Below are 25,654 nucleotides of genomic sequence, written 5' to 3' on the forward strand. Positions count from 1 at the left end.
GGGCCAGGACACCTGGGTTCTGTCCCGGCTCTGGGAGGGGGCGGGGGTCTGGGTTAGTGGGCGGGGCCAGGACACCCGGGTTCTGTCCCGGCTCTGGGAGGGGGCGGGGGTCTGGGTTAGTGGGCGGGGCCAGGACACCTGGCTTTTGTCCCGGCTCTGGGAGGGGGCGGGGTCTGGGGTAGTGGGCGGGGCCAGGACACCTGGGTTCTGTCCCGGCTCTGGGACGGGGCGGGGTCTGGTGGGGAGGGGGCGGGGCCCGGACGCCTGGGTTCTATCGCCGGCTCACAGGCTCTGTCGAGGCGGGGCCCCGCCCCCGGTCTCGGCCGCGATTGGCTGGGCCCTCAGCCTATCAGCGGGCTCCGGAAGTGCCGGCGGTCTCGTGCCCTGTGTGTGTGTCCGCGCGCGGGATGGCGCCGCCGCTGCGGGTGAGGAGCGGGGGCGCTCGGGGGGAGGAAAGGAGGGGAGGGGGAGGAAAGGGGAAGGGGGCACTCGGGAGGGGGCACTCTGGGGGGGAGGAAAGGAGGGGAGGGGGCACTCGGGGGGGAGGAAAGGAGGGGAGGGGGCACTCTTGGGGGGGAGGGGAGGAAAGGAGGGGAGGGGGCACTCTTGGGGGGGGAGGGGAGGAAAGGAGGGGAGGGGGAGGAAAGGAGGGGAGGGAGCACTCTGGGGGGGAGGGGGAGGAAAGGAGGGGAGGGGGCACTCTGGGGGGGAGGGGGAGGAAAGGAGGGGAGGGGGCACTCTGGGGGGGAGGGGGAGGAAAGGAGGGGAGGGGGCACTCTGGGGGGGAGGGGGAGGAAAGGGGAAGGGGGCACTCTGGGGGGGAGGGGGAGGAAAGGGGAAGGGGGCACTCTGGGGGGGAGGGGGAGGAAAGGGGAAGGGGGCACTCGGGGGGGAGGGGGAGGAAAGGGGAAGGGGGCACTCGGGGGGGAGGGGGAGGAAAGGGGAAGGGGGCACTCTGGGGGGGAGGGGGAGGAAAGGGGAAGGGGGCACTCTGGGGGGGAGGGGGAGGAAAGGGGAAGGGGGCACTCGGGGGGGAGGGGGAGGAAAGGGGAAGGGGGCACTCTGGGGGGGAGGGGAGGGGGCACTCTGGGGGAAGGTAACTGGCAGCTCTCGCTTTGCAGCAGCGTCTCCGGGAGGCCGTGGCGGTGCTGGGCGGGGGCGGCCTTCTCTGCGCCTCGTACCTGGTGGCCGTGGGTGAGGAGCGGTTCTACGCCGAGCGTCTGATGCCGGGGCTGCAGCGGTTGCTGGGGCCCGAGACCGCCCACGTGCTCGCCATCCGCCTGCTCAGCCTGGGGGTCCTGCCCCGCGTGGCCCAGCACGACTCGGCCATGCTGGTGCGTCCCCTCCCGTGGGGACACGATCTGCACGGGCTGAGCCCCCCTGCGGGGTGGCCCTGACGCTCGGTGGGTGGGATATGTGGGGTGTGCGCCTGGCCCCAGAACCCACCCCACGTCGGAGCTGGTGGGATGCCCCAGTGGCCCTGGGGAAGGTGATGTCCCTGGGAGCTGAGCTGCCCCTGCTGTGCCAGCTGCACCCCCGGGGGCTTGGGGCTGGAGCCAGTCTCTGTGGGGGAGGGGGCTGGCTGTTGTGGGGCTCTGCCCGTGCTGAGTGTGGGGAAGGGCCCTGGCAGCCTGCGGGAGGCCGGGCTAGACCAAGTGAGCGAGGGACCCATGTTCTCATGCGGGCTGTGGATGGTTCCCCCACACACACGCCCAATAACCTATCTGGGCTGCTCTCATGACTGGCCCTCAGCCGGGCCCCGGGCCAGTCACTGCGTGCTGTGTGGGGGGTCACGAGGCCTCACTTGCTCTCCCAGGAGGTGTGCGTCCTGGGACGGAGGTTTCGGAACCCGGTGGGCCTGGCAGCCGGCTTTGACAAGCACGGGGAAGCCGTGGATGGGCTCGCCAAGCTGGGATTTGGCTTTGTGGAAGTGGGGAGTGTCACCCCACAGCCTCAGGAAGGGAACCCCAAACCTCGGGTCTTCCGGCTGCCAGAGGACCAGGCTGTCATTAACAGGTAGGCTGGGGTCAGAGGCTGCTGTCATAGGGGGAGGGAGGGGAATCCCATGTTTGCCTCTAGGTGCTGCCCGGGGGTCATTTTCTCCCTTCCCCACCACCATTGACCTGCAGCAAAAGAGCCAGTAAGGCTAGAGTCAAGGCTGGGAGGGGACTGGTTGGGTAGGGATTGGGAGTCAGGCAAGCTGGTGGGCCTTGGCTGTGGGCAAGGTGGGAGGGGCTGGTGGCCTGTGGGGGCAGTGAGCAGAGGCATCTGTTTCCATCCTGTATCTCTTGCTGGGCTGAGCAATGGAGGGCTTGGAGATGCAGCTTCCCCCTCTAGGTAAGTGTCTTGTGGCCCGAGGTGTGGCAGCCAGCAGCCCCCTGCATCCCACAGGGAGACTGAGGACCTCCCTTCCCTGGCATATTGTTCCTGGGTGGGAGCGATTCTAGCCCAGCTCTGTGCTGCTCGCTGACACCTCTCCTTGTTCCCGTGCAGATACGGCTTTAACAGCCATGGACATGCCGCCGTGGAGCGTAGGCTTCGGGCCCGGCAGGGAGCACAGCTCCAGCTCACGGAAGGTAAAGCTCCTTGCTGTCATGAAGATCCTTAACCAGGTTACAAGGGAGAGTGCCATAGCAGTCAGTTGTTAGCCTGTGGAACTCACTGTCACAGGATAGCGCTGAGGGCGTGATGGGATTCAGAAGAGTATTGATGTTGGGATAACGAGGAAGGCCATAAGGGTGGTGGCTGCCCCTGCTTCAGGGCATGAGCCAACAGGCCATGGCTCGGGAGAGCTTTGCCATTTCATAGCAGGCCACTCCGTAACTGCCCATCCGGAGAGTCTCACGCCTTCAGCACTGGCCACTACTACCTGCTTTTGGAGGGGGATGGGGACCCTGGGTAGCCCAATGTGTGGAGGTGTGACCTGCTACAGCAATTCCTGCGCTCTTCAGCAGGGGGTGGGCGCTGGGACCCCAGTGCATCAGGGATGGGGTAGTGCTGTGGGTCTGGTGAGTGCAGGGAATTCTCTGCCGTTGGTCTGGCACCAGCACGGCCACCCTCGGCTAGCCATGGTGCTGGCATCGGTGCAGAGCAGCTGCCAGCGTTTGGACTCTCCGTCTAACCTGGCCTGGCACAGCCGGGTCCCTCGCGCCCGACTGGGCCTGGCGCATCCAGGGGTTGGTCCAGCAGCAGCTAGTAGGGCCCATACTTCCAGCCGTGGTGCCGTCTCTGGGGTGGCCTGGTTGGGTTGCGGACAGGCGATAAGGCCGGCCCTCCTGCCTCTCTGAGTGGGACACGTGTGTTCCAGCTGGGATGCCCCTTGGAATAAACCTGGGTAAGAACAAGGGCTCGGCAGATGCTGCGCCAGATTACGTGGATGGGGTCCGGACGCTGGGCCCGCTGGCCGACTACCTGGTGGTGAACGTGTCCAGTCCAAACACGCCGGGGCTGCGGGACCTGCAGGGCAAAGCCGAGCTGCGCCGCCTGCTGGCCAAGGTGGGTAACTGTCCCAGGCCAGCCTCAAAGAGTCCTGTGGCACCTTACAGACTAACAGATGTATTGGAGCAGGAGCTCTTGTGGGTGAATACCCACTTCGTCAGACACAACTGTCCCAGGCCAGCCTGTGGAAGCTACCCCGGTGTTTCTCGGTGCAGTATGACGGGGACAGGTTCTCCCCTCGCTGCTCCAGCTGGCGCTGCCTGGCTGCCAGCCCTTTCTTGCAGCGCTTGTCTGAACCAGAGGTGGCTAGGGTTACCATATTTAAAAAATAAAAAAAGAGGACACTCCACAGGGCCCTGGCCCCGCTCCTTTCCCACCCCCCGGCTCCGCCTGTTCCCCGCCCCTTCCCCAAAGTCCCCGCCCTAACTCCCCCTCCTCCCTCCCAGCTACGCGAAAAGGGCTGCCCGAGTGCTACCGGCTTCACGGTTTGCCGGGCAGCCCCAGACCCTGCGCCCCCGGCCGGCGCTTCCCCAGCGCAGCTGGAGCCCGGGAGGGGAAGCGCCCAGCCGGGGGTGCGGGGTCTGGAGGCTGCCCGGCAAACTATGAAGCCGGTAGCGCTCGGGCTTCGGACAGCCCCCTTGCCTCCGGACCCTGCGCCCCCGGCCGGGCACTTCCCCTCCCGGGCTCCGGCTGCTCTGCTCCTCCCCTGACTCTTCAGCTCTGTTTAAAGCCGAGCTGCCCGAGCGCTACCTGCTTCGGGCAGCCCCCTTGCCTCTGCACCCTGCGCCCTCGGAGCCTGGGAGGGGAAGTGCCCGGCCGGCGGTGCAGGGTCCGGAGGCAAGGGGGCTGCCCGAAGCAGGTAGCGCTCGGGCAGCTCGGCTTTAAACAGAGCTGAAGAGTCAGGGGAGGAGCACAGCAGCCACAGGAGGGGACGTGCCCGGCCGGCGATATTTTTCCCGGACAGGTTCAGCTTTTTGGCAATTCCCTCCCGGACGGGGGTTTGATTACCAAAAAGCCGGACATGTCCGGGAAAAAACGGACGTATGGTAACCCTAGAGGTGGCTGTTTTCTGGGACGAGGGGGAGGGGGGGAGCCCTGCAGAGCAGCAGATGGACAGGAAGCTGGGACTCAGTGGGGGGCTGGGTGTCTCGCTTTGGAAGGCATGGGGGGCTGTGCTTTGGCCCCAGGGAGGGATTCATGCCAGGCTTCCCTCCTTCCCTTCCCCTCCCCCCCACCCCCCCTCCCCCGCAAACCAGCTGTGAGCTGGCCACACTCTGCTCCCTTGTGCTTCCTCCTTGCTGAGCCTTAGGCAGCAGCACTGTCTGTATCTCTGCCCTGCCCCCATTCCGACTGTGCCTTTGGGATCGTTCGGGGGGGGGCCCTGCTCCCCAGAGACCTCTCTGTGCTGCTCTGACATACCCCCTCCGTTTCTTCCCTGGGCGCTGACCTTGCCACCCCACCTGGCTCGTCAGGCCTTCGTAACACCAGTGTGGGAGGCAGGCTGCAGGGTGGCTGCTGGGGCTCTGTGGGTGTCTCCCTTGGCATGTCGCTCGCTGCAGCAGCTCCTGGCCTTGGTGTCCCTGCAGGTGCTGGAGGAGAGGGATTCCCTGAGGTGTGAGCGCAAGCCGGCTGTGCTGGTGAAGATTGCCCCTGACCTGACTGCCCAGGACAAGCAGGACATAGCCAGTGTGGTGACCGAGGTGGGGGGCAGGTAGCTCTGGGGAGGCTCCCGCTGCTCCAGTGTAGGCCTTGCAGTACCCAAGGAAGGAGGGCAGACTCGGGAGCTCAGGGAAGAGGGAAGGGAAGAGAGGAGGTGGTAGTGCCGGGGCGGCCCTAGGGGAAAGGGGCTGGGACAGGAGAAGTGCAGGCTGAACAAGGGGAGGGCGTCCCAGCCAGGAGCTCCAGCTTGGGGCACGGAGCAGGCTGCAGTCCAATGGCTTTGGCCAGAGGGCGGGAGATCAATGGGGCCGTGTGTCAATCCTGACTGGCTGCACCCAGGGGCAGGCTCTCCCCAGCCCCCGCCAGGAGCCGCTGGCTCTGGCTGCCGGGGGTGGCTGCTGTGCCAGGCTGCTTGGGCAGCCGGTCGCCAGCAGGCTTCTGCTGCTCACTCCCCCCTAGCTCTGGTGCCCCCAGGAGGGCGGCAGGGGGCCTGGAGCTCTGTTGCCATCATGTGCCCTTGGTGTCTCAGTTAGGTGTGGATGGGCTGGTCGTCACCAACACCACCACCAGCCGTCCCAGCAGCCTGCGGGGCACCCTGCGCGCGGAGCCTGGCGGCCTCAGCGGGCGGCCCCTGCGAGCACTCTCCACGCAGACGGTCAGCGAGATGTACGCCCTCACCCAAGGTAACACGGTGCTGCCGCCCCACCGGGCAGAGCCATGCCAGGCACTCCGCCCACCCCAGGCCAGGGCTCCATCCGCCTCTAATGCCCCTCCTTGCTCCTAGGGAAGGTGCCCATCATTGGCGTGGGCGGGGTGAGCAGCGGGCAGGACGCACTGGAGAAGATCCGGGCCGGGGCCTCCCTGGTGCAGATGTACACGGCGCTCACCTACCAGGGGCCCCCTGTGGTGGGGGTGGTGAAACGGGAACTGGAGGTGCTGCTGAGGTGAGTGAGGGGCTGGGCTGCTCCCCAGCAGTGCTCTGTGTACGAGGAGGTGGGCCTCCGTCACACCCATGGCTCAGTGTCCCCAGTGGTGTGAGAGGTGCTGGCTCTGAAAGGCCTCAGGCCGACAAGCACCAGGCCTGGCGAGGGCTCTCGCTGGCTGCTGCCATGGGCAACGTCCTGCAGCCCCATGCTCTGGGATGCTGCGAACTGTGACCCACGGGTCCAGCAGGCTTGTGCTGCAAGCCGAGCTATTCTCTATGCTGGGCTTCGCGCAGGACAGAGACCAGAGCATAGGGAGGACCTGTTCCTGGCCAGGGGGTGGGAGCGCTGGGCTGGGCCTTGTGGAAGTGCTCACGGCTGTTTTGTTCTTGGCTTAGGGAGCAGGGGTTTCAGAGTGTCACAGAAGCTGTTGGAGCCGATCATCGGTGCTGACGGGCGTGTGGTGCTGTGGATGGGGCTCTCTGGGCTGCCCCCGGATGCCCCAGCCTGGAGAAGCTGCAGCACCCTGGGAACAGGGCTTGGTACTTCTTGGGTGTGAGCCAATCTGGTCTTTGGACTGAGTCATCCCCTGTGTAGAGTGTGTGTGTGTGTGTGGGGGTCTTGTGATGTACAGAGACCCCTGAATGGGCTAACGGGGTCATGGTGAGCTTGTGGTCTCTGTGCCAGTGGTGCCCTGGGCATGTGGGGAAGGCTCCCAGCTGCCCTGCATGGAGGGACCTGAGCAAGGCCTGGGCAGGGGAGCTCTTCCCAGATGTCTGCTGAGCAGTGCTGGCAGTGTGGGGCCGGGCTGATCCTTGCCAATCCTGAGCAGCTGCAGGTCGGGGACCCTGCCCTATGAAGCTGTGATGCATGCTCTGGTGGCACGAGGCCTGGCCTGCTGCTGGGGTGGTGCCAAGTCCCTGCCCCCCCTTCTCGAGCTGGGAAGTCTTCGCGATTTGCCTGCGAAGGGGCTCGCCTCCCCCCCACTCCCCATGTGGGTGCACAAGGCCTTGAGCCTGACGCGGCCCTGGCCATGCTCTTCATGGAGCCAGCTGGGTCAGGCAGTGCCCTGAGCAGCGTCACTGGCAGCCCTGCTGTGCGCCGCTGCCCCAGCCCAGCCCTCGCTGGCCTACAGGGCCCTGCCTGAGCGCTGGCTTGCCCTTCGCCTCCCTGACCATAGCTGTCTGTGCTGCTCCCCAGGACTGGCTGGCTGGGGGCTGTATCTGAAGGAGACTGGGGCGGGGGCCATTCCTGGGCCTGGCTTCTCACTGGATTGTCAGTAAACTTGCTGCTCGTTCAGTCTCGTGTCCCTTTTGTGTTTTTGTTTTTTTTTGGGGGGGGGGGGGGGGGGGGGGCTTGTGGCTCTCGTCCCCAGCAGCCCGGGGGCTGGAGCAGTGGTTCAGGATTCCCTTAGCCCTACAGCCCCCCAGCCCTGGGCGCTCTCGGGGAGGGGCAGGGTGCTGGCAGCTCGTGGGGCTGTGCAGCTGTCACGGGAGCAGGGTAGCTTGGCTGAGGAGCTGCCTGGGGTGTATGGGCTCTGCTCAGCTGTTGCCAGCTGCAGGCAGGGGGCCTAGTGCCCTGCTCTTGTCTGATTTTTAGGAGGTTAATATTATTAATTTGGCTAATACTGGTTATAGGTTTGCCAATTAATCTGATTAGAAGATAATAGGGTTTTTGTTTCAGAATCAGGCTACACAGTTTGCAAAGGACCCTCGGGGGTATGACAAGATGCTTATACTGAGACAAATATAGTCTTCAAGACTTTTATTGAGATAAATGGAATTATAATGGTAATTAAATGGTTTAATAGTACTGCATTTGTAATTCTAATTAAGATACATATGGTATTATATACTCTCAAGCTTTTGATTAATATACTTACACCTTTTCTTGATAACCTGGTGGTAAGAGACTGACGGGCTAAGAGAGTTTAGGTTCAGGTTTCTTAATTCTTGAATGGGAGGTGCAGAGCTTAGCTTCAGTAACTCTTAGCTCTAGCTTCTTCTAACTTAGAGTTTTACTGAACTAACGGACTTCAAACTTGACATTAAGGACTTACAGACGAATAGACTGACTTAAAACAAAGAACGAAGAAGCTTGGCGCTTAGAAAATTTAGAAAGCAAGCTCAGAAAAAACTTAGAAGCTTAGAAGCCTAGACACTTCCTTGGCATGGTGGGTTTACCCCCTTTTATAGGGCATGGGTGCTTGAGCTTTCTTCTCTCTGTAAACCTAGTTTTCTTACCCAGCGAAGTGTTGGGGTAACTTACTCCACAGGCTGGTATGTTTGTACATATTAATGACATTAGATTATTTTTACATTTGTTATTTTTGCCCTCCCAGTTATTTTGGTTCTTTCCTTGCAGTGCACCTGTTTAGCCCCTCTGCCAACCTCCTTCAACACATTCTTAATCCATCTGTTAAAGGTTGCAGCCATGTATGGACCGTGTGCTTTAACTTATTACTATTTATCTAGGCGAAAGGTCCCAGACGTACGTATGCTAACTTCGTCTTAGCTCAACATGCAGGCTGTGGCCTGTACGTCCCTTGCGTTACAGCCAAACTACTTTAATAAATGCCTATTATAGAAAACAAATAATTAAAACCCTAAGAAAAGAGAGAGAAGCAAGCAAGCAGCCTGCACTGCCCGAGGCAGCAGGGAAGAGCTCAGGATCCCTGGTGGCAGCTCCAGCCCTCGGGCTGCTCCCCCCAGCTCTGGTCCTGTCTCCTGCAGCTCTCGATGTGCTGGGTAGGGATTGCTCCTGCGGGCCTGACCCCTGCTGGGGGGAGGGGTGGGCTCTGCTCTGGGTCAGGCATGGGGGCGAGGGGGAGGCTTTGGCTGTCCCAGCAGGAGGGGCGGGGGCTCTGTCCTGGAGCACATTCAGAGTGTCCTGGAGGGGTGATGTCTCAGGGCCTGTGTAGAATCTGTCAAGTTCTGGTAGCACTCAGCCCTGCCCAGAGTAGGGGCAGGATGGCACCGGCAGTGGCTGGGAGGGGTGGGTGGCTTAGCTCGCGTAGGCCCTCCCAGTTGGCACTGGTCAGCCTCCTGGCTCTTCTGCCCCTGGGGGGGCTCTGCTGTGGTGCCAATGGGAGTTTTAATAGTAGGTGCCATGCTGGCATCAGTTGGGTCCCCACTCCCCTTGCTGTTATCTGCCCCTGGGCATGTCTCCATGAGCTAAAGGCAGCCTACTGCGTGCTGCTGTCAGCACTGGCCCCAGCCCACCCAGCTGTGCTGGCATGGGGCATTGCCCCCTCTGCCACGCACTGGTGTGGGGTGTGGGCTGCACCGCACAGGCAGGCAGGAGCTGCCCACAGCCTCTTTCAGAGACCAGCCCCACTGCTGCTGGAGGCTGACAGACCAACAGGCCAGGTCACAGACCATAGACGGGGGACTGTGTCTATCAGTCCAGGGTCAGCACCCCCATGTCCAGCTGTCTGGTGCCCCATGTCCATCCCTGCCTGGGCTCTGATCAGGGCACGCTGCTTCCCCCCCTCCTCCCCCCTGCCCCTGGATCTGGCCATGATGTGACCCCTGCGAGGGAGTAAGGGCTCGTTCCGAGCTCTGTTGTGCTGGAGGAGAGGGGTGTCACTGCCTCATGCTGCCACCCCTGCCGTTGCTGGGGCTCTGCAGGGAGCCTGGCCTGGTACCGCGCCTTGCTGGGGTCAGGTCTGGTGCCAGCTGCTGTGGGGGAGGGGTCGGGGAAGCCCTGGTGTGGTCCCAGGGGAGCACCTGGAGGGGGTGTCTGATCCCATCAGCTGCCCATTCCTCAGGCCAGGAGTAGGGTTACGGCCTGGCTCATTCTCACCAGTTGAAAGTAATGCTGGATGTTCTCTCCCACAAACACCTCTAATCCTGTCTTAAATCCTCCTGAGCCTGGGGCCCAGATTTCTTGTGGCAGTGAGTTCCACAGGCTACCTGTCAGCGGGTAAAAGCATATTTCCTGTCAGTGTTTTGTTGCCTTTTGATTTCATGGCCTGTACCCTGGTTCTTATGTTCTGCAATTTACTAGTGTGGCCCCGCTGGTGAATGTGGGTCCCTCTCTCCTGCCGCACTGCACGAAACAATCCCAATTGTCTCCTTTGGGAGACACCCCCCTGAAGGGCACCATAGGGAGCCTGCTCCAGTATTATCAGTACGGGCATCGCTGACCCCGCTCCTGGCTTGGACGCTGCAGCCTGTGGGGCACCCCCTGGGTACAGGGAGACCAGAGAGCATGGGGCCAGCAGGCTGAAGACTTGGATCTACCCCCTCTGAGCTCTGACTAGCCACCCCCCAAGCCTGCGTTCCCCACCGAACAGGCTGGGCCGGTGCCTGCCCTTGTCCCCAAGAATCACAGTCAAGCTGTGGGGCATGGTCTTTGCAGCGGGGCAGGGCTCCAGCCGAAGGTCCAGCGTGGGCAGTTGGGTGAATTCTCCCCATCCTGGGACCAGAGGCTGCCAGGATGTAGCATCTGCTTGAATTGCAAACAGGCTGTGTGGAAACTGCCAGGTGTGTGCATGGATTCCAAGCCGGAAGGGCCCACTGTGATCGTCGAGTCTGACCCCCTGCAGCGGGGCTAGAACGATGTCCCAGCTTTAAAAATGGCCAGTGCTGGAGAACTGGCCCAGGGGTTCATTGCTCTCCCAGGTAGGACCGTGCGCCGCGGTTCCAGTCCGAATGTGTCTAGCGTCAGCTGCCAGCCAAGAGCATCAGTAGGGGCCGTGCCGTGCCCGTGGGACAGGCACGCTAGTGGAACTCACAGGGTGCATGCAGCAGGCAGTGCCAGAGAGCTGGCCCTGGCCCGTGCTCACCAGCTAGGCAGAGTCCTCCCCTGCCAGCATCTGGGGAGACACGACCGCAGTGCCTGGGGGTTGCCGGGGGTGCTGTGCTGCAGAGGGGATGCTGGGCCCAGGCTGGTCCTAGGGGCACAGCTGGGAGTGACTCGGGACCTGTGGGCTCAGGCTGGGCACAGGCCGGGGGACATGCAGGTGTGCACAGCTGAGAGGCTGAGTCTGCAGAACCCTCCTAAAAGCCGCCAGATTCTGCCAAGCTGGGGCTCCCTCTGCTTTGGAGTATGGCCCAAGCCTCCACCAGGCCCTGCCTGCTCCCCCGGGCCTGGTGCAGGAGGCCAGCCCTGGCAGGGATCTCCACTCGTCACCGGGGCCAGGGACAGGCTTTGGGGAAAACAGTGACGCTCTGAGGCAGTTCTTGTGCCCAGCAGCCACCCACTGTCCCCAGCCGAGCTGCCAGCGACGGCGCTGAGTGCCTGGCTCGGGTCAGTGCCATGCCTGCTGCCAGGGAGCAGCGAGACAGGCCCCCTGCATGTCCTGCACAAACCTCGCCCCTGATTTTTTTGGTAGGCTCCTTTTCTGTCTTGTGAACCCCCTGCCCAATCACCCCCCAGGCCCACTCCCTGGCCTTTGGCCCTTCCCTCCTGGCTCCAGCAGAAAAGCTCCTGCAGGCTTCTAAAGACTTGCTCTTTCCCTAGATTTCTCTCTGGCACTGTTCTCTGCTTAAACTTGCTTGGGCAAACCGCTCGCAGCCTCCAGTCCTCCACTATCTACAGGGGCTGGGCCTGCAAGTGCCAGGCGGTGGAAGCTAGCGCAGGCCTGCTGTCCTCGAACTCTCGGGGAGAATTGGGGTCCCATCCTCGGCTCCAGGGCTCCTGCTGCCACTGACTTCACAGGGGCTACGTCTATGCTGCTGCTCCAGGGCCCTCCCTGCTCTCACACTGTCCTGGCCTCCATGGCCCCCAGGCCTGCTCTGCAGTGAGACCCTCTGCCCCAACCAGCTCACTCGCTGACCCAGTCCTTGGAGCAGAAACACGGTGTTCCCTGGGAGCCGGCCAGCCTGCAACGCCCTGGCCTTGGGCTGTGGGTCAGTGGCTCCCAGTGCTGGCATGAAAGCCTTACTGCAGGGGCCTGAGCAGGGGGGCTCTCCCCGGCCGTCAGAGCTGGTCACCTGGGTGGTGCGAGGGAGTTTGGGGGAGCGGTGCAGGGGGCTTGGTGGGGGGGCTCTTCCCTGGCAGTCCATCGTTGAGGGGACCGGGGGGGGTGCTGGCACTGGGGGGGGGGAGCCGGGCGTGAGGGATCCAGTGGGGGGGGGGGGGTGCCATCACGTTGGGGGGAGCTGGGCATGGGGGACCAGTGTGGGGCATTGGTGCTATGCGGAGAGCTGGGTGCATGATCACGTTTGGAGCAGTGCACGATTTCTGGGTGGGGTATCTCAAGTGGGAGAGGCTGAGAAGCGTGTCCCCCTTTGGTTTTCCATGGGTCTGAGGGACAAGCTCACCCAGGGGGCCTGGAACAATGTGTACAGTGGGGTGCTGAGAGCCATCGAACCAAACTGTAACGGACGCACGTCAAGCCAGGGAGTGTGCAGCTCCCAGCCCCCCTTGGTTCCCACCAAGGGGACAGGAAAGGGGTGGAGAAGGACGACTCCCGTTGGGTCCCTGCTGCATGGGGCAGACCCTGTGGGCAGCCAGGACCCTGCGGCTGGAGGCTCGTGCCAAGCAGGGCTCAGGGACCTAGGCTGCGTGGCCCCCTGCCAGACCCAGGGTGCTGTGCCGCAGCACGGCCTGTTCTCTTCGGAGAACCCTATCAGCATGGCTGGCACTGCCAGCCCGTAACCTGCTCCCCCGGCTCCTCCCTACCCCACCCAGCACTGCCCTGCGCCACCTGCCAGCCCGTCACCCCCTCCCCCGGCTCCTCCCTACCCCCCAGCACTGCCCTGCGCCACCTGCCAGCCCGTCACCCGCCCCCCCGGCTCCTCCCTACCCCCCATCACTGCCCTGCGCCACCTCCCACCCCGTCACCCCCTCCCCCGGCTCCTCCCTACCCCCCAGCACCGCCCTGCGCCACCCGCCAGCCCGTCACCCGCCCCCCTGGCTCCTCCCTGCCCCCCGGCACCACCCTGCGCCACCCGCCAGCCCGTCACCCGCTCCCCCGGCTCCTCCCTGCCCCCCGGCACCGCCCTGCGCCACCCGCCAGCCCGTCACCCGCTCCCCCGGCTCCTCCCTGCCCCCCGGCACCGCCCTGCGCCACCTCCCAGCCCGTCACCCCCTCCCCCGGCTCCTCCACTGGGCCGGGCTCAGGGTTCCTGGCAGGCGTGGGGGCAGGGCTGCTCCATGGCCAGGCCCTGGAGTTCCTGTTACTCTGGGCACAGGGTGTCCCTGCCTGCGGGAGCAAACACCTGGGACGGACGGAGGGGGTGGATAAGCGGGGGGGAGAGGGGGGCAAGGCCTGGGAAGGGGCCAGGCTGCAACGGGAAAGACCTTCATTTCCCGCAGGAGAAAGCCAGGCTGCCCTCACCCCGCAGAGCAGCAGGCCCCACGCCCAGGGCACAGCTGTTGGAGTAATGTCCCCCCAGCGCCATGGGCTCCATGCCACCGGCACCAACACCCGGCTCCCCGCCCCCAGTGCCATGGGCTCTGTGCCACCAGCACCCGGCTCCCCCCCCACCAGTGATATGGGCTTTGTGCCACCGGCACCAGCACCCGGCTCCACTCCCCCCGCCAGCGCCACGGGCTCCGTGCCACCGGCACTAGCACCCGGCTCCCCCCCCCAGCGCCACGGGATCCGTGCCACCGGCACCAGCACCCGGCTCCGCCCCCCCCCCCCAGCGCCATGGACTCTGTGCCACCGGCACCAGGACCCGGCTCCCCGCCCCCAGTGCCACGGGCTCCATGCCACCGGCACCAGCACCTGGCTCCCCGCCCCCAGCGCCATGGGCTCTGTGCCACCGGCACCAGCACCTGGCTCCCCGCCCCCAGTGCCATGGGCTCTGTGCCACCGGCACCAGCACCCGGCTCCGCCCCCCCCCAGCGCCATGGGCTCCGTGCCACCGGCACCAGCACCTGGCTCCCTGCCCCCAGTGCCATGGGCTCCGTGCCACCGGCACCAGCACCCGGCTCCCCGCCCCCAGCGCCATGGGCTCCGTGCCACCGGCACCAGCACCCGGCTCCCCGCCCCCAGCGCAACGGGATCCGTGCCACTGGCACCAGCACCCGGCTCCCCCCCGCCAGCACCATGGGCTCCGTGCCACCGGCACCATCCCCCCCTTGCCGTGCAGTCTGGAAGTGCCCAGCTCCCTGTACCCCGCAGGCCAGACACCAGCTGCTGGGAAAGTCACTGACCTCGGCAAGGTCGGGCTGCACAGAAAGCAGGTGCCGCGGCCAGGCGGGCCAGGATAAAAGCAGCGAGGAGGAGGGAGCCCTCACAGCCAGCGCCTCGTACCCGGAGCAGGAGCCGCAGCCCGAGCAGAGCCCGCCAGGATGATGTGGTGAGTGTGTGCCCGGGGCCCAGCCCCCGGGGCCCTGCTGCTGCGCACTGGACGGGCACCGAGGGGAATGGCTGCCGTCCCAGTGCCATGCCAGGGGAGCTGGCTGCTCCTACACAACACTGCTGGGAGGAAGCTCACCACCGCTCCAGTGGTGCCCAGAGCCCTCAGTGCTGTGAGCGCGGGGCTGAGGGCCCAGCTCCTCAGGCAGAGATGTCAGTGTCCTGCGTCCTACCAGAGGGGCAAGGGGTCGTCTCGCTGCTCATGGCAGCTCCTTTCCCTGCAGGATGCCCGTGCTGCTGGTCGCCAGCCTGCTCTGGGGGGACCTCGCCTCCCCCAACACCAGCCTCAACGAAGTCCAGCTCGGCAACGGTAGGGGGCAGGGTGCCATCGGGCAGGGAGGGGGCCCGGCAGGGGGCTGGGGGCAGGGTGCCCTCGGGCAGGGAGGGGGCCCGGCAGGGGTCTGGGGGCCCTTGGGCAGGGAGGGGGCCCGGCAGGGGTCTGGGGTCAGGGTGCCCTCGGGCAGGGAGGGGGCCCGGCAGGGGGCTGGGGGCAGAGTGCCCTCGGGCAGGGAGGGGGCCCGGCAGGGGTCTGGGGGCAGGGGGCCCTCGGGCAGGGAGGGGGCCCGGCAGGGGTCTGGGGGCAGGGGGCCCTCGGGCAGGGAGGGGGCCCGGCAGGGGGCAGGGGGCCCTCGGGCAGGGAGGGGGCCCGGCAGGGGGCTGGGGGCCCTTGGGCAGGGAGGGGGCCCGGCAGGGGTCTGGGGTCAGGGTGCCCTCGGGCAGGGAGGGGGCCCGGCAGGGGGCTGGGGGCAGAGTGCCCTCGGGCAGGGAGGGGGCCCGGCAGGGGTCTGGGGGCAGGGGGCCCTCGGGCAGGGGGCAGGGGGCCCTCGGGCAGGGAGGGGGCCCGGCAGGGGGCTGGGGGCCCTTGGGCAGGGAGGGGGCCCGGCAGGGGTCTGGGGTCAGGGTGCCCTCGGGCAGGGAGGGGGCCCGGCAGGGGGCTGGGGGCAGAGTGCCCTCGGGCAGGGAGGGGGCCCGGCAGGGGTCTGGGGGCAGGGGGCCCTCGGGCAGGGAGGGGGCCCGGCAGGGGTCTGGGGGCAGGGGGCCCTCGGGCAGGGGGCAGGGGGCCCTCGGGCAGGGAGGGGGCCCGGCAGGGGGCTGGGGGCCCTTGGGCAGGGAGGGGGCCCGGCAGGGGGCTGGGGTCAGGGTGCCCTCGGGCAGGGAGGGGGCCTGGCAGGGGGCTGGGGGCAGGGTGCCCTTGGGAGGGGGCGCCCAGCAGGGAGCAAGAGTGGGACTGTCTCTCGCCAGCAGGGGGCGCTTCGCTAAGGGTTCTCTCTGTGCCCCAGGCCAGAGCTGCCCGGTGCCCAGGTTGATCGAGCACGGGCAGGTGGAGCATGTGGCCCGTTACCAGTGCGACCCCTACTACCAACTGCGCAGCCGCGGTGACGGTGAGACATGCCCCCCGGGGGCTCGCCCCTCCAGGGGATACACACGGGGCCCTCCCCCGCTCCCGTGGGGGATACACATGGGGCCTTACCCCCCACCCCGGAGGAATACACCTTGGGATCTGTCCCCCCGCCCCCGTGGGGGATACGCACAGGGCCCTCCCCATCCCATCCCAGGGGATACACATGGGGCCCTGCCCCCCTTCCGTGGGGGATACACATGGCCTCCCCAAGGGGATATGCGTGGGGCCCTGCCCCCCCGCCCTGGGGGACATGCCTGGGGCCCTGCCCCCCGCTGGCACGGGCACAGAGGCCTGTGTGCCCTGCCTGGGGGCGGCTGGCACTGACTCCGGTTTTCCGGCCCCCAGGCCTGTACCGATGTAGCCAGCAGCACGTGTGGGTGAATGAAGCAGCTGGAGAGGCGCTGCCCATCTGTGAACCAGGTGAGCGGGAGGTGGGGGCGGGGCAGAGCACTAGGGTGGGGGTAGGGGGCACCTGCTCTCCCAATGGCGCTGCGGCTGCCCACAGGCAGCATTCCCTGAAGCAGAGCTTCCGCCGAGCGAGGCAGAGGCCACGGCCCCTCTGGCAGCCACGTGGCTGGGTGCTGTTCCCTCTGCCAGTGACACACCCAGCCCTGGATGGTGGCACCAGGCCCTGGCCGGCCCAGGGCTGGGTTGGGTAAGGAGATGGCTTGTTGGAGCTGTGTGGTGCGGTGTCGGGGGGGCTGTGCTCTGCAGGCCAAGGGGCGGCTCACACTGGGTCCCTGCCCTCTGCAGTGTGTGGGAAGCCCAAGAACCCGGCCAGACAGGTGCAGCGCATCATTGGGGGCATGATGGCAGCCGAGAACAGCTTCCCCTGGCAGGGCCGGCTGCTGAGCCGCCACAACCACACCGCGGGGGCCACGCTCATCAGTGACCAGTGGCTGCTGACGACCGGCAGGAACCTCTACCTGGGCCACAGCGAGAACAGCACGCTGGAAGAAATCGCCCCCACCCTGCGGCTCTTTCTGGGCCGGGAGATGCCCGCCGGGGCTGTCGAGCGCATTGTCCTGCACCCTGCGTTCCCGGGGGCTGTGGACCTGGCCCTGCTCAAGCTCAAGCACAAGGTGCCCGTTGGGGAGGCCGTGATGCCCATCTGCCTGGCCCAGCAGGACTATGCAAAGGTGGGGCGGGTGGGCTTTGTCTCTGGCTGGGGCTGGAACACCCTCATGGAGCACCCAAAGCACCTCAAGTACGTCCTGCTGCCCGTGGCCGAGAGCCACAGCTGTCAGGAGTACTACCGGGCGCACCCCTGGCAGCCACAGCCGAACAACCACACCTTCTGCGTTGGCATGAGCCAGCTGCGCGAGTCCACCTGCGTTGGGGATGCCGGCAGCGCCTTTGCCATCCACGACCCCGAGGACGACACCTGGTATGCGGCCGGGATCCTCAGCTTTGACCGCAGCTGCCTGGCTGCCAAGTACGGCGTCTATGTGCGGGTGCTCAGTGTCTTGGACTGGATCAAGGAGACCATGGCTGCACCCTGAACCCAGGCTGGGCCCCAGCCCCTGGACACAGCCCTGAGCAATAAAACCCTCTCCTCACACCGGCCCATGTCTCCTCTGTTCAACAGTTCCGAGGGGGCTCCCTGGGCACCGGGCATTCAGCACCAGCCCCCTCCCAGCCTGCAGCAGGACACGGGGCGGGAAGCACCTGCCCTTGCTCCGCTCTCTGCCCTGCCCTTTCCCCTGCCTCCCAAGGCTGCGTGCCAGACGGCAAGCCCCCGGCGCCTGTGGGTGCCGCCAGGGGGAGAGTCAGGCCGTGCCCTTCTGGGGAGTCCAGCTGTCCCTACCCCCAGCACTCCAAGGCCTAGCCCCCCGACACTGACCCAGACTCCTTCCTGAGCCTTGCGGTGAAACGCGTAGCGGGGGTTCAGTTCCCCCTACCGGCGCCTGCTGTGTCAGCAGGGCGAGAGCCCGCTCCATGGGCGCCTCACACACAGCAGGGCGTTGGAGGGGCATGAGCCCCCCTGGCAGGAAGGGGGCAATGGGGCCTCCTCCTGGGGCTGCCCTGGGATCCCCCCACTTAGCTCTGGGAGCCAGTGCTGAGGGTGCAGCTCACTGCCTGGCCTGAGATCAGCAGGGTTCATGCTGGAGCCCTGGGGCGGGGCTGGGCTGACTGACACGGAGTGAAAACTGGCTCTGAGACTGGACACAGGCTGCGACCTGTGCTGGGGAGGGGGAAGCCGCTGTGGGGCCAGGCCGAGCACTAACTGTCCCCAGGGTGTTCTATAGGGCCCATTGCATCAGAGCAAAAGGCTGAAGGGGGGTGGGGTGGGATAACCCCGCGGGAGACATTGGGGCTATTGCTGCTGGGTTGGGACGGCACCAGGCTGCAGGCTCAGCCGGAGGAGCATTTACAGCAGGCCCTATTGCTCCAGGAGGCAGAGCGGGGGAGGCTGGGCAGCAGCTCGGCCGAGGGCCTGGCAGGCGCAGACACTGGCGGGGACCGTACAGGAGCTGAGCTGTAGAGCGGGAGAGAGGAATTGGGCGCTGGAGGATAAAGTCCAGGCCAGATCCTCTCGGCTGGGTGCGGTGCCATCGTTAGTCACTCTGGGCAGGATGGGGCAGGGTTGAGCCTGGACCCGCTGTGCTGCCCCCAGGGCCGGCCCTGCCTGACCTGCTGCAGGACACCAGAGTGTTGTTGCTACAGGGCAGCGTTGTCTAGTGCTTTATCTGCCCTACTTTGAAATGTCCCTTGCGCTGAGACTCCTCCCCCCTCCCCTTGGGAGACTCTCAGTCTGGGACGGCTCAGTGCCAGGGAGTTCTTTGCACGAATTTCCTCTTCCCATTACATCTTGTTACACCGCCTGTCCCAGCCTCAGTAACTCCTCTCTCCCCCGGCTGTGCAGAACCCTCCTTCTCCTCGGAGACCGTTGCTTTCTCCCATTTCCTGGGGAGTCCTTTAGCCAAGCCACGTCTTTCCCTCCAATCAACCCCTCCAGCCCCCTGCTCACTGGTTGATGGCTCTAGGCCGTGGCCTAGGAACTCCAGCCAGTGAGGAGAATGCGAAGCCTGGGACTGTCTGGCTTAGAAAGGAGACGAACGAGAGGGACTCTAAAGCACTGACTGGGCTGGAGAAGGGAGACGGAGAGCTCTGGGGTTTACTCCTTTCTGTGTTAGAAATAGGAAGAGACTTAATGGGAGGCAAGTTATCCCACTTCTCCTATTGTGGGGCCAGGGGTGATGGAGCAGGCCACCAGGCCCGTCCCCTCTGTAGCCCTCCCCCGTCCCCGCCCCATGGCCAGGCCAGAGCCGAGCCAGGGAGCCCAGGCCCCTCCACCTGCTTGAGAGCAGCCCCCGGCCCCTGTACCCCCAGGGCAGACGGAGGGTCCGTGGCTCCCTACAGCTGCCTGGGTCGCCTGCATGCTCTTCAGCCCCCAAGGCACCGCCCCCTGGCCAGGCCAGAACCAGGTCGGGGTAAGAGCTGTGGGGAGCCGCAGACCCTCCGCCTGCCCTGGGCGGGGGCCCAGTGGGCAGGGACATGGGCTGGTGGCTGCTCTCGGCTCCCCCCCCCCCCCCCCCGGGCAGGTGGAGGGTCCGTGGCTCGGCTCCAGCTTCCAGCCTGGCTGGGGAAGGTGGCCTCGGGGGGAGAGAAGGGGCAGGGGACTGGGCCCGTGGTGACAAGTGGGTGACAAGTGGGAGGGCCATGGTCCCTTGGTGCCCCCTGTTCCAGCGCCCCTGGGATCTTATAGCTTCCTCTGGAGCGTCTCAGCATCAGACAGTTCTGCTGCCCCAGCACCAGGCCCCACCCCAAAAGCTGCACCCTGAGCATACAGGGCGGGGTCAGTATCCGGGGGGGGTCACGGTGTAACCCACACAGCTCCAGGGTGTGGGGCTCTGTCCCATCCAGAGGCACCCAGACACCTAGAGAGAGCTAAGGAGTCTGCTCGACAGCCTTCGCTAACAGCAGCTGGCTTTTAGCTCACACTGTAGAGGCTCATGCACTAAGCTCCAGAGGTGCCTGGTTCGATCCTGCCGGACGACGACCAAGGTCTGTTGGCGTTACACCAGCACGGGCGGGTGGTTGGGAAGTCACAGCACACAGGAGGGCAATGTCTTGGGGGAGTCACAGCATGCAGAGGGGGTATCCTGGGAGGCTGTGGAGGTCACAGCATGCAGGAAGCAGTATTCTGGGGGGGCTGGAGGGGGTCACAGCATGTGGGGGGCCTCTAACACAGGGTGGGCGAACTACGGCCTGCGAGCCGTTTTAAGATGGCCTGCGAGCTGCCGCTGGGGAGCAGGGTCTGGGGCTTGCCCCGCTACAGCCGGGGCACTGGGTCGGGGGCGTACCATGCGGCTTGGCCCTGCTCCGGTGCTCCGGCTGGGGTGCTGGGTCAGGGGCCGCACCACGCAGCTCCCGGAAGATGCTGCATGGCTCCGTGCCAGCTCCTACGTGCTCCAATGGCCCCCTCTGGTGCTCCAATGGGAGCTGCAGGGTCAGTGCCTGCGGATGGGGCAGTGTGCAGAGCCACCTGGCCGCGCCTTTGCATAGGAGCCGGAGAAGGGACATGCCGCTGCTTCTGGGAGCCGCTTGAGGTAAGCACCGCTCGGAGCTTGCACCCCAGAGCCTCTCCCCACGCCTCAACCCCCTGCCCCAGCCCTGATCCCCCTCCTGCTCTCCAAACCCCTCAATCCCAGCCCACCGCACCCTCCTGCACCCCAAACTCCTCATTCTCAGCCCCACCCCAGAGCCCTCACCCCTTCCTGCACCCCAACCCCAATTTTGTGAGCATCCATGGCCTGCCATACAATTTTTATTCCCCTATGTGGCCCTTGGGCCAAAAAGTTTGCCCAGCCCTGCTCTAACACCTTATTATGGAGGAATTTTGGATACATGTCCTTGCACTCAGTATTTTCAAAATTGCAGCAAATTTGTAGTTCAGCTTTCACTGTGCCCGCTTCCAATTGATTTCACTCATCTCACTGTATGGAATTCATTCATGAAAATACTTTCAGTATATGCACTGGTACATAAATTGGAAAATAGGTAAGAACATATTTTTTTCCAAATTCTTTAAGTTTCTGCTTCCACTTGGATTTGTCATCTTGAAAATGTTGCAGTATTTCTCTTTAACACTCGTGCAGTCTTGAAATTCAGGAGACTTTGACTGTTAAAAATTCTTCATTTAATTTGTTCAGGTCAATAAAGTTATAAATGTTGCATACTTCAACAGCTTCTGTAAATTCTTCCGAAGAACACTCTTTTGCTAACGATAAGACAGTTTCTTGTGCACATTATTTTCCTTGAGGTCATATGTGTTTCATTAATACCTTTGAGCTTGCTGATAAAAAAGCAGAAAATCTGTTTCACACTTTTTTCATTCATTTTCACTGATATTCTTCAGTTTGGAGTTCACAGCGTAACCATAAAATTGGTAATTTACTCTGCATTCTAGTTTCTTGTCTAGGTTGGACATTAATTCAACCATTGCAGTTACTGTGAATGAGTTTGGCTCCAGAGCTTCAATACTGTCTGTGACTATTTGTAGAACATGGCTCAAGTAGAAACAATTCAGTCATTTCATTCTTGTTTCCAAAAAACTCTCTGTGATGTTATTGACATAAACTGGGACCGTATAGATCATTGTTGCGACCAAGGTCCTGTAGTGGCACCCAAATCTTGTATAAAGGGGGTCAAATGGGGTGTCTAGGACAAGGTTGTGGTTTACTGGTTGTGATTATGCTGTCTATGTGTGTGTGTCGGTTTTGTGGTCGAAGTTATGAATGTTGGCTCTATGCTGTCTGTATGGCAAACTTATGCTATGCTTCTGGGTGACATCCCAGACAGGCTGAGATTGGCTCTGCCTGGCCTGCTTGATGGCCCATTGAGGACCATCAGCTATACAATGGACCCATTGAGAGAAGGCAGATATGCCTTGTAACTCAGCAAAGTATGCAGGGACTGGCCCATGTGACTCCAGACTCCATTTTGCTGTAATTTTCCACAGTAAGAACAAAGAGGTGTTCTTACACCTGGAAAAGACTATATAAGGCTGATGCCTCATCTCCATCTTGTCTTCGATCCTGCTTCTTACCTCTGGAGGAACTTTGCTACAAGCTGAAGCTTTGAACAAAGGACTGAGGACCCATCCCAGCAGGGGATGTATTCCAGAGACTTGATTTGAACCTGCAGTTTATTCCATCGCTGCTGCAAGCCTGAACCAAGAACTGTGCCATTACTGTATGTAATTGATTCCATTTAACCAATTCTAACTCTCATCTCTATCTTTTTCCTTTTATAAATAAACCTTTAGATTTTAGATTCTAAAGGATTGGCAGCAGCATGATTTGTGGGTAAGACCTGATTTGTCTATTGACCTGGGTCTGGGCTTGGTCCTTTGGGATCAGGAGAACCTTTTTCTTTTACTGGGGTATTGGTTTTCATAACCATTTGTCCCCATAACGAGTGGCACTGGTGGGAATACTGGGAAACTGGAGTGTCTAAGGAGATTGCTTGTGAGACTTGCGGTTAGCCAGTGGGGTGAGACCGAAGTCCTCCTAGTCTGGCTGGTTTGGTTTGCCTTAGAGGTGGAAAAAACCCCAGCCTTGGGCTGTAACTGCCCTATTTGAGCAATTTGTCCTGAGTTGGCACTCTCAGTTGGGTTCCGCCAGAACCGCATTGTCACACTCTCTCATTACTTTAGGGCATTTATCTTCCCGCAGAGATTGAAAGTGATGTGTAACACATTGCCAGTGGGTCAATACCAGGCCAGAGTGCCAGCCAACGAGTGACCACCTGACAGAATTTTACTGTTTTCTACCCCAGCACATTTGCAAAACACGTTAGACTGTTGAACTCTCAGAGAGCGAATGCTACAATAGCTGTAAACTTTTAAAACTAGGTTATCTACAGGAATGTTTAGTTTGATCACTGCAAATCTTGTGCTGTTGTGTATGACACGGAGTTAGGGTGACCAGATTAGTAGAATAAAATATCGGGATGGGGGCGGAGCAAAAAAAAAAAAAGGGGGGGGTGAGGGGCGGAGCAAAAAAAAAAAGAGTTTTAAAGGGGCCTGGGGCGTTAGCAGGCCCCGCGCACTGCCCTCCCTGTGGAGCCTCCCGCCCCCTGGCCCGCCACGGGCATATGCGGGGCGCGGTGGGTCCGGGCGGGGGCAGCGCGGAGTGGGCAGGGGCCGGGTGGGCGGCAGGGGCGCTGCTGCCAGGGAGCCCTGCGCCTCTCCCGGCCGCTCGTGGCTGCGGCTCCTTCCTGGCGGGACACGCCTCCCACCGCCCTGACCACATGCGGCGCGCGTCCCCTGCGCCTACTCTTCCTCCCGCCGGGAAGGAGTAGCTGGACGCGTGCCGCATGTGGCCGGGGCAGGCCGGGGGGCGCGTCCCACCGGGAAGGAGCCGCAGCCGCGAGCGGGAGGGAGAGGTGCGGGGCTCCCCGCCAGCAGCAGGGATTCGGCCCACGCTGCCATGCTGCAAGCCTGGGAGGGAGGAGGAATGCTGCGTGGTTGGGGAAGAGGTGGGGCCAGGGCGGGGATTTGGGGAGGGAGCCAATGGGGAAAGGAGAGGGTGGAGCCGGGTGGAGCCGGGCGGGGGGGTGGGGCGCGAGCGCCAGAGTGGAGGGCAAAATTTCTTTTTTGTCAGTGTCCCGACCAAACATTGGTCGGGACGCGGGACAAAGAAGCAAATATCGGGACAGTCCTGATAAAATCGGGACGTCTGGTCACCCTACACGGAGTGAAACAACTGACAGTAGGATCACTGTTTCCCTCGGTTGGTTTTGGGAAAATACCAATAAATGTAGAATAATTAACACTCTCATTGTCTCTATGTATATTGACATGTCCAATCGTTGAGTCCAAATGTGTGCAGGTCAGTATCCTGAGGCTGGGGGGGGCACAGGAGTCAGTGCCCTGGGGGTGGGGGGCGCAGCATGGGGAGGGTCGGTATGTGGCTTTGGGGGGCACAGCACAGGAGTCAGTGTCCTGGGGGTGGGGGGCACAGCATGGGGGGGGTTAGTATCCGGGGGGGCACAGTATCCAGGGGCACAGCATGGGGGGGGGTCAGTATCCTGAGGCTGGGGGGGTGTTGGCGTCACTAGGCATAGCTACCAGGTAACTCGGGGGGGTGGAAGGCCATAAGTGCCGATGAAACCCACCTGCTCTGGGTCTAAGTGAGCCACAGTAACTCCATCTTGTGAACTTTAACCAGCCTCCATGCTAACAGCCTAAATGCTGAAGCAGAATATGTAACGGTCAGCATTTTTAGCAGACAGCTGCAGTTTCGCTCACACTAGCAGAAGCAATAGTGATAAGAGGGGGGAAAGGAGGAGGGAGAAGCCTACTACGTCTTAGCTTGCAAGGCCAAAGATAAACATGCGGACGAGAACTTTTCTAACACGCCACAATGTACTGCCTGCTGTAACCGCTGTCGGGAAGGGAGGGGTAAACGGGGAACAGAACAAAGGCTTGCACACAAACAGCTTGGAATATAAAATGGGAAACTTGCTTGTATTTGCTACGCTTCTGATTTGAGACATGCTGGTCTCCTGAGTGCCTTTTCGAGATTCAAATAAATCTGGTTTGCTTCTCCACCCTGGTGTGTCTATTGGTGCGACGCACAACGGGCAACGAACCCTGTTGCCCCCTCGGGCCCTCTGGGCTGGCAACAGGGGCACAGGAGTCAGTGCCCTAGGGGTGGGGGGTCGCAGCACGAGGGGGTCAGTATCGGGGGGGGGGGCACAGCACAGAAGTCAGTGCCCTGGGGGTGGGGAGGCACAGCACGAGGGGGGTCAGTATCCGGGGGGGCACAGCACAGAAGTCAGTGCCCTGGGGGTGGGGGTGGCACAGCACAGGGGGGGTCAGTGCCCTGGGGGTGGGGGGGGCACAGCACGAGGGGGTCAGTGCCCGGGGGGTGGGGGGCCCAGCACAGGGGGGGTCGGTATCCGGGGGGGCACAGCACGAGGGAGTCAGTGCCCTGGGGGTGGGGGGGGCACAGCACAGGGGGGGGTCAGTGCCCGGGGGGTGGGGGGGCACAGCACGGGGGGTTTGGTATCCGGGGGGGGCACAGCACGAGGGGGTCAGTGCCCTGGGGGTGGGGGGCACAGCACGGGGGGGTCGGTATCCGGGGGGGGCACAGCACGAGGGGGTCAGTGCCCTGGGGGTGGGGTGGGGGGGCACAGCACGGGGGGTTTGGTATCCGGGGGGGGCACAGCACGGGGGGGGTCAGTGCCTGGGTGGTGGTGGGGGCACAGCACGGGGGGGTCGGTATCCGGGGGGGGCACAGCACGAGGGGGTCAGTGCCCTGGGGGTGGGGGGCACAGCACGGGGGGGTCGGTATCCGGGGGGGGCACAGCACGAGGGGGTCAGTGCCCTGGGGGTGGGGTGGGGGGGCACAGCACGGGGGGTTTGGTATCCGGGGGGGGCACAGCACGGGGGGGGTCAGTGCCTGGGTGGTGGTGGGGGCACAGCACGGGGGGGGTCGGTATCCGGGGGGGGCACAGCACGAGGGGGTCAGTGCCCGGGGGGTGGGGGGCCCAGCACAGGGGGGGTCGGTATCCGGGGGGGGCACAGCATGGGGGGGGTCAGTGCCCGGGGGGGTGGGGGGGCACAGCACGGGGGGGGTTGGTATCCGGGGGGGGCCCAGCACAGGGGGGGTCGGTATCCGGGGGGGGCACAGCACAGGGGGGGTCAGTGCCCGGGGGGGTGGGGGGGCACAGCACGGGGGGGGTTGGTATCCGGGGGGGGCACAGCCGGGGTGTGTGTGTTACATCACATGATACATTTCCTGTTCCGGGTTAGCCTGTATCACGTGTTAAAAGCATCTTCCTCCCTCTCCCCCGCGCGGGGCGGACCGGAAGAGCTCGGGCCTCTCTAGCCCCCGGCCTCGCTCTATGATGGGCACGAGACTCCCGGCCTGTCTCTCTATGGTGCGGGGCGGGGTAGAGCGG

General features: G+C 63.5%; 2 protein-coding genes across 2 annotated transcripts; both read left to right on the top strand.

Moving 5' to 3' along the window:
• The first annotated feature begins 329 nt into the window (after positions 1-329).
• Positions 330-7,319, top strand: DHODH (dihydroorotate dehydrogenase (quinone)). The gene is made up of 9 exons (XM_054048727.1): positions 330-425; positions 1,122-1,334; positions 1,817-2,016; positions 2,494-2,576; positions 3,308-3,495; positions 5,025-5,138; positions 5,627-5,780; positions 5,882-6,041; positions 6,419-7,319. Exons 1-9 carry the CDS (start codon positions 408-410, stop codon positions 6,471-6,473), a joined length of 1,185 nt encoding a protein of 394 aa, XP_053904702.1. The 5' UTR covers positions 330-407; the 3' UTR covers positions 6,474-7,319.
• A 6,849-nt stretch (positions 7,320-14,168) lies between these two features.
• Positions 14,169-17,303, top strand: LOC128849068 (haptoglobin-like). The gene is made up of 5 exons (XM_054049437.1): positions 14,169-14,278; positions 14,562-14,647; positions 15,618-15,719; positions 16,085-16,159; positions 16,493-17,303. The coding sequence occupies exons 1-5, from the start codon at positions 14,271-14,273 to the stop codon at positions 17,239-17,241; spliced, it is 1,020 nt and encodes a 339-aa protein (XP_053905412.1). The 5' UTR covers positions 14,169-14,270; the 3' UTR covers positions 17,242-17,303.
• Positions 17,304-25,654: the final 8,351 nt, after the last annotated feature.

The sequence above is a fragment of the Malaclemys terrapin genome, chromosome 14, assembly GCF_027887155.1.
Source record: "Malaclemys terrapin pileata isolate rMalTer1 chromosome 14, rMalTer1.hap1, whole genome shotgun sequence".
In the NCBI taxonomy this organism is placed as follows: domain Eukaryota; kingdom Metazoa; phylum Chordata; order Testudines; family Emydidae; genus Malaclemys; species Malaclemys terrapin.

Coding starts and splice junctions, on each gene's coding strand:
- DHODH (XM_054048727.1), top strand. Junction 5,139..5,626: donor TAGCCAGTGTGGTGACCGAG/GTGGGGGGCAGG, acceptor TTGGTGTCTCAG/TTAGGTGTGGATGGGCTGGT. Junction 6,042..6,418: donor GAACTGGAGGTGCTGCTGAG/GTGAGTGAGGGG, acceptor TTCTTGGCTTAG/GGAGCAGGGGTTTCAGAGTG.
- LOC128849068 (XM_054049437.1), top strand. Junction 14,648..15,617: donor CGAAGTCCAGCTCGGCAACG/GTAGGGGGCAGG, acceptor TCTGTGCCCCAG/GCCAGAGCTGCCCGGTGCCC. Junction 15,720..16,084: donor ACTGCGCAGCCGCGGTGACG/GTGAGACATGCC, acceptor TCCGGCCCCCAG/GCCTGTACCGATGTAGCCAG.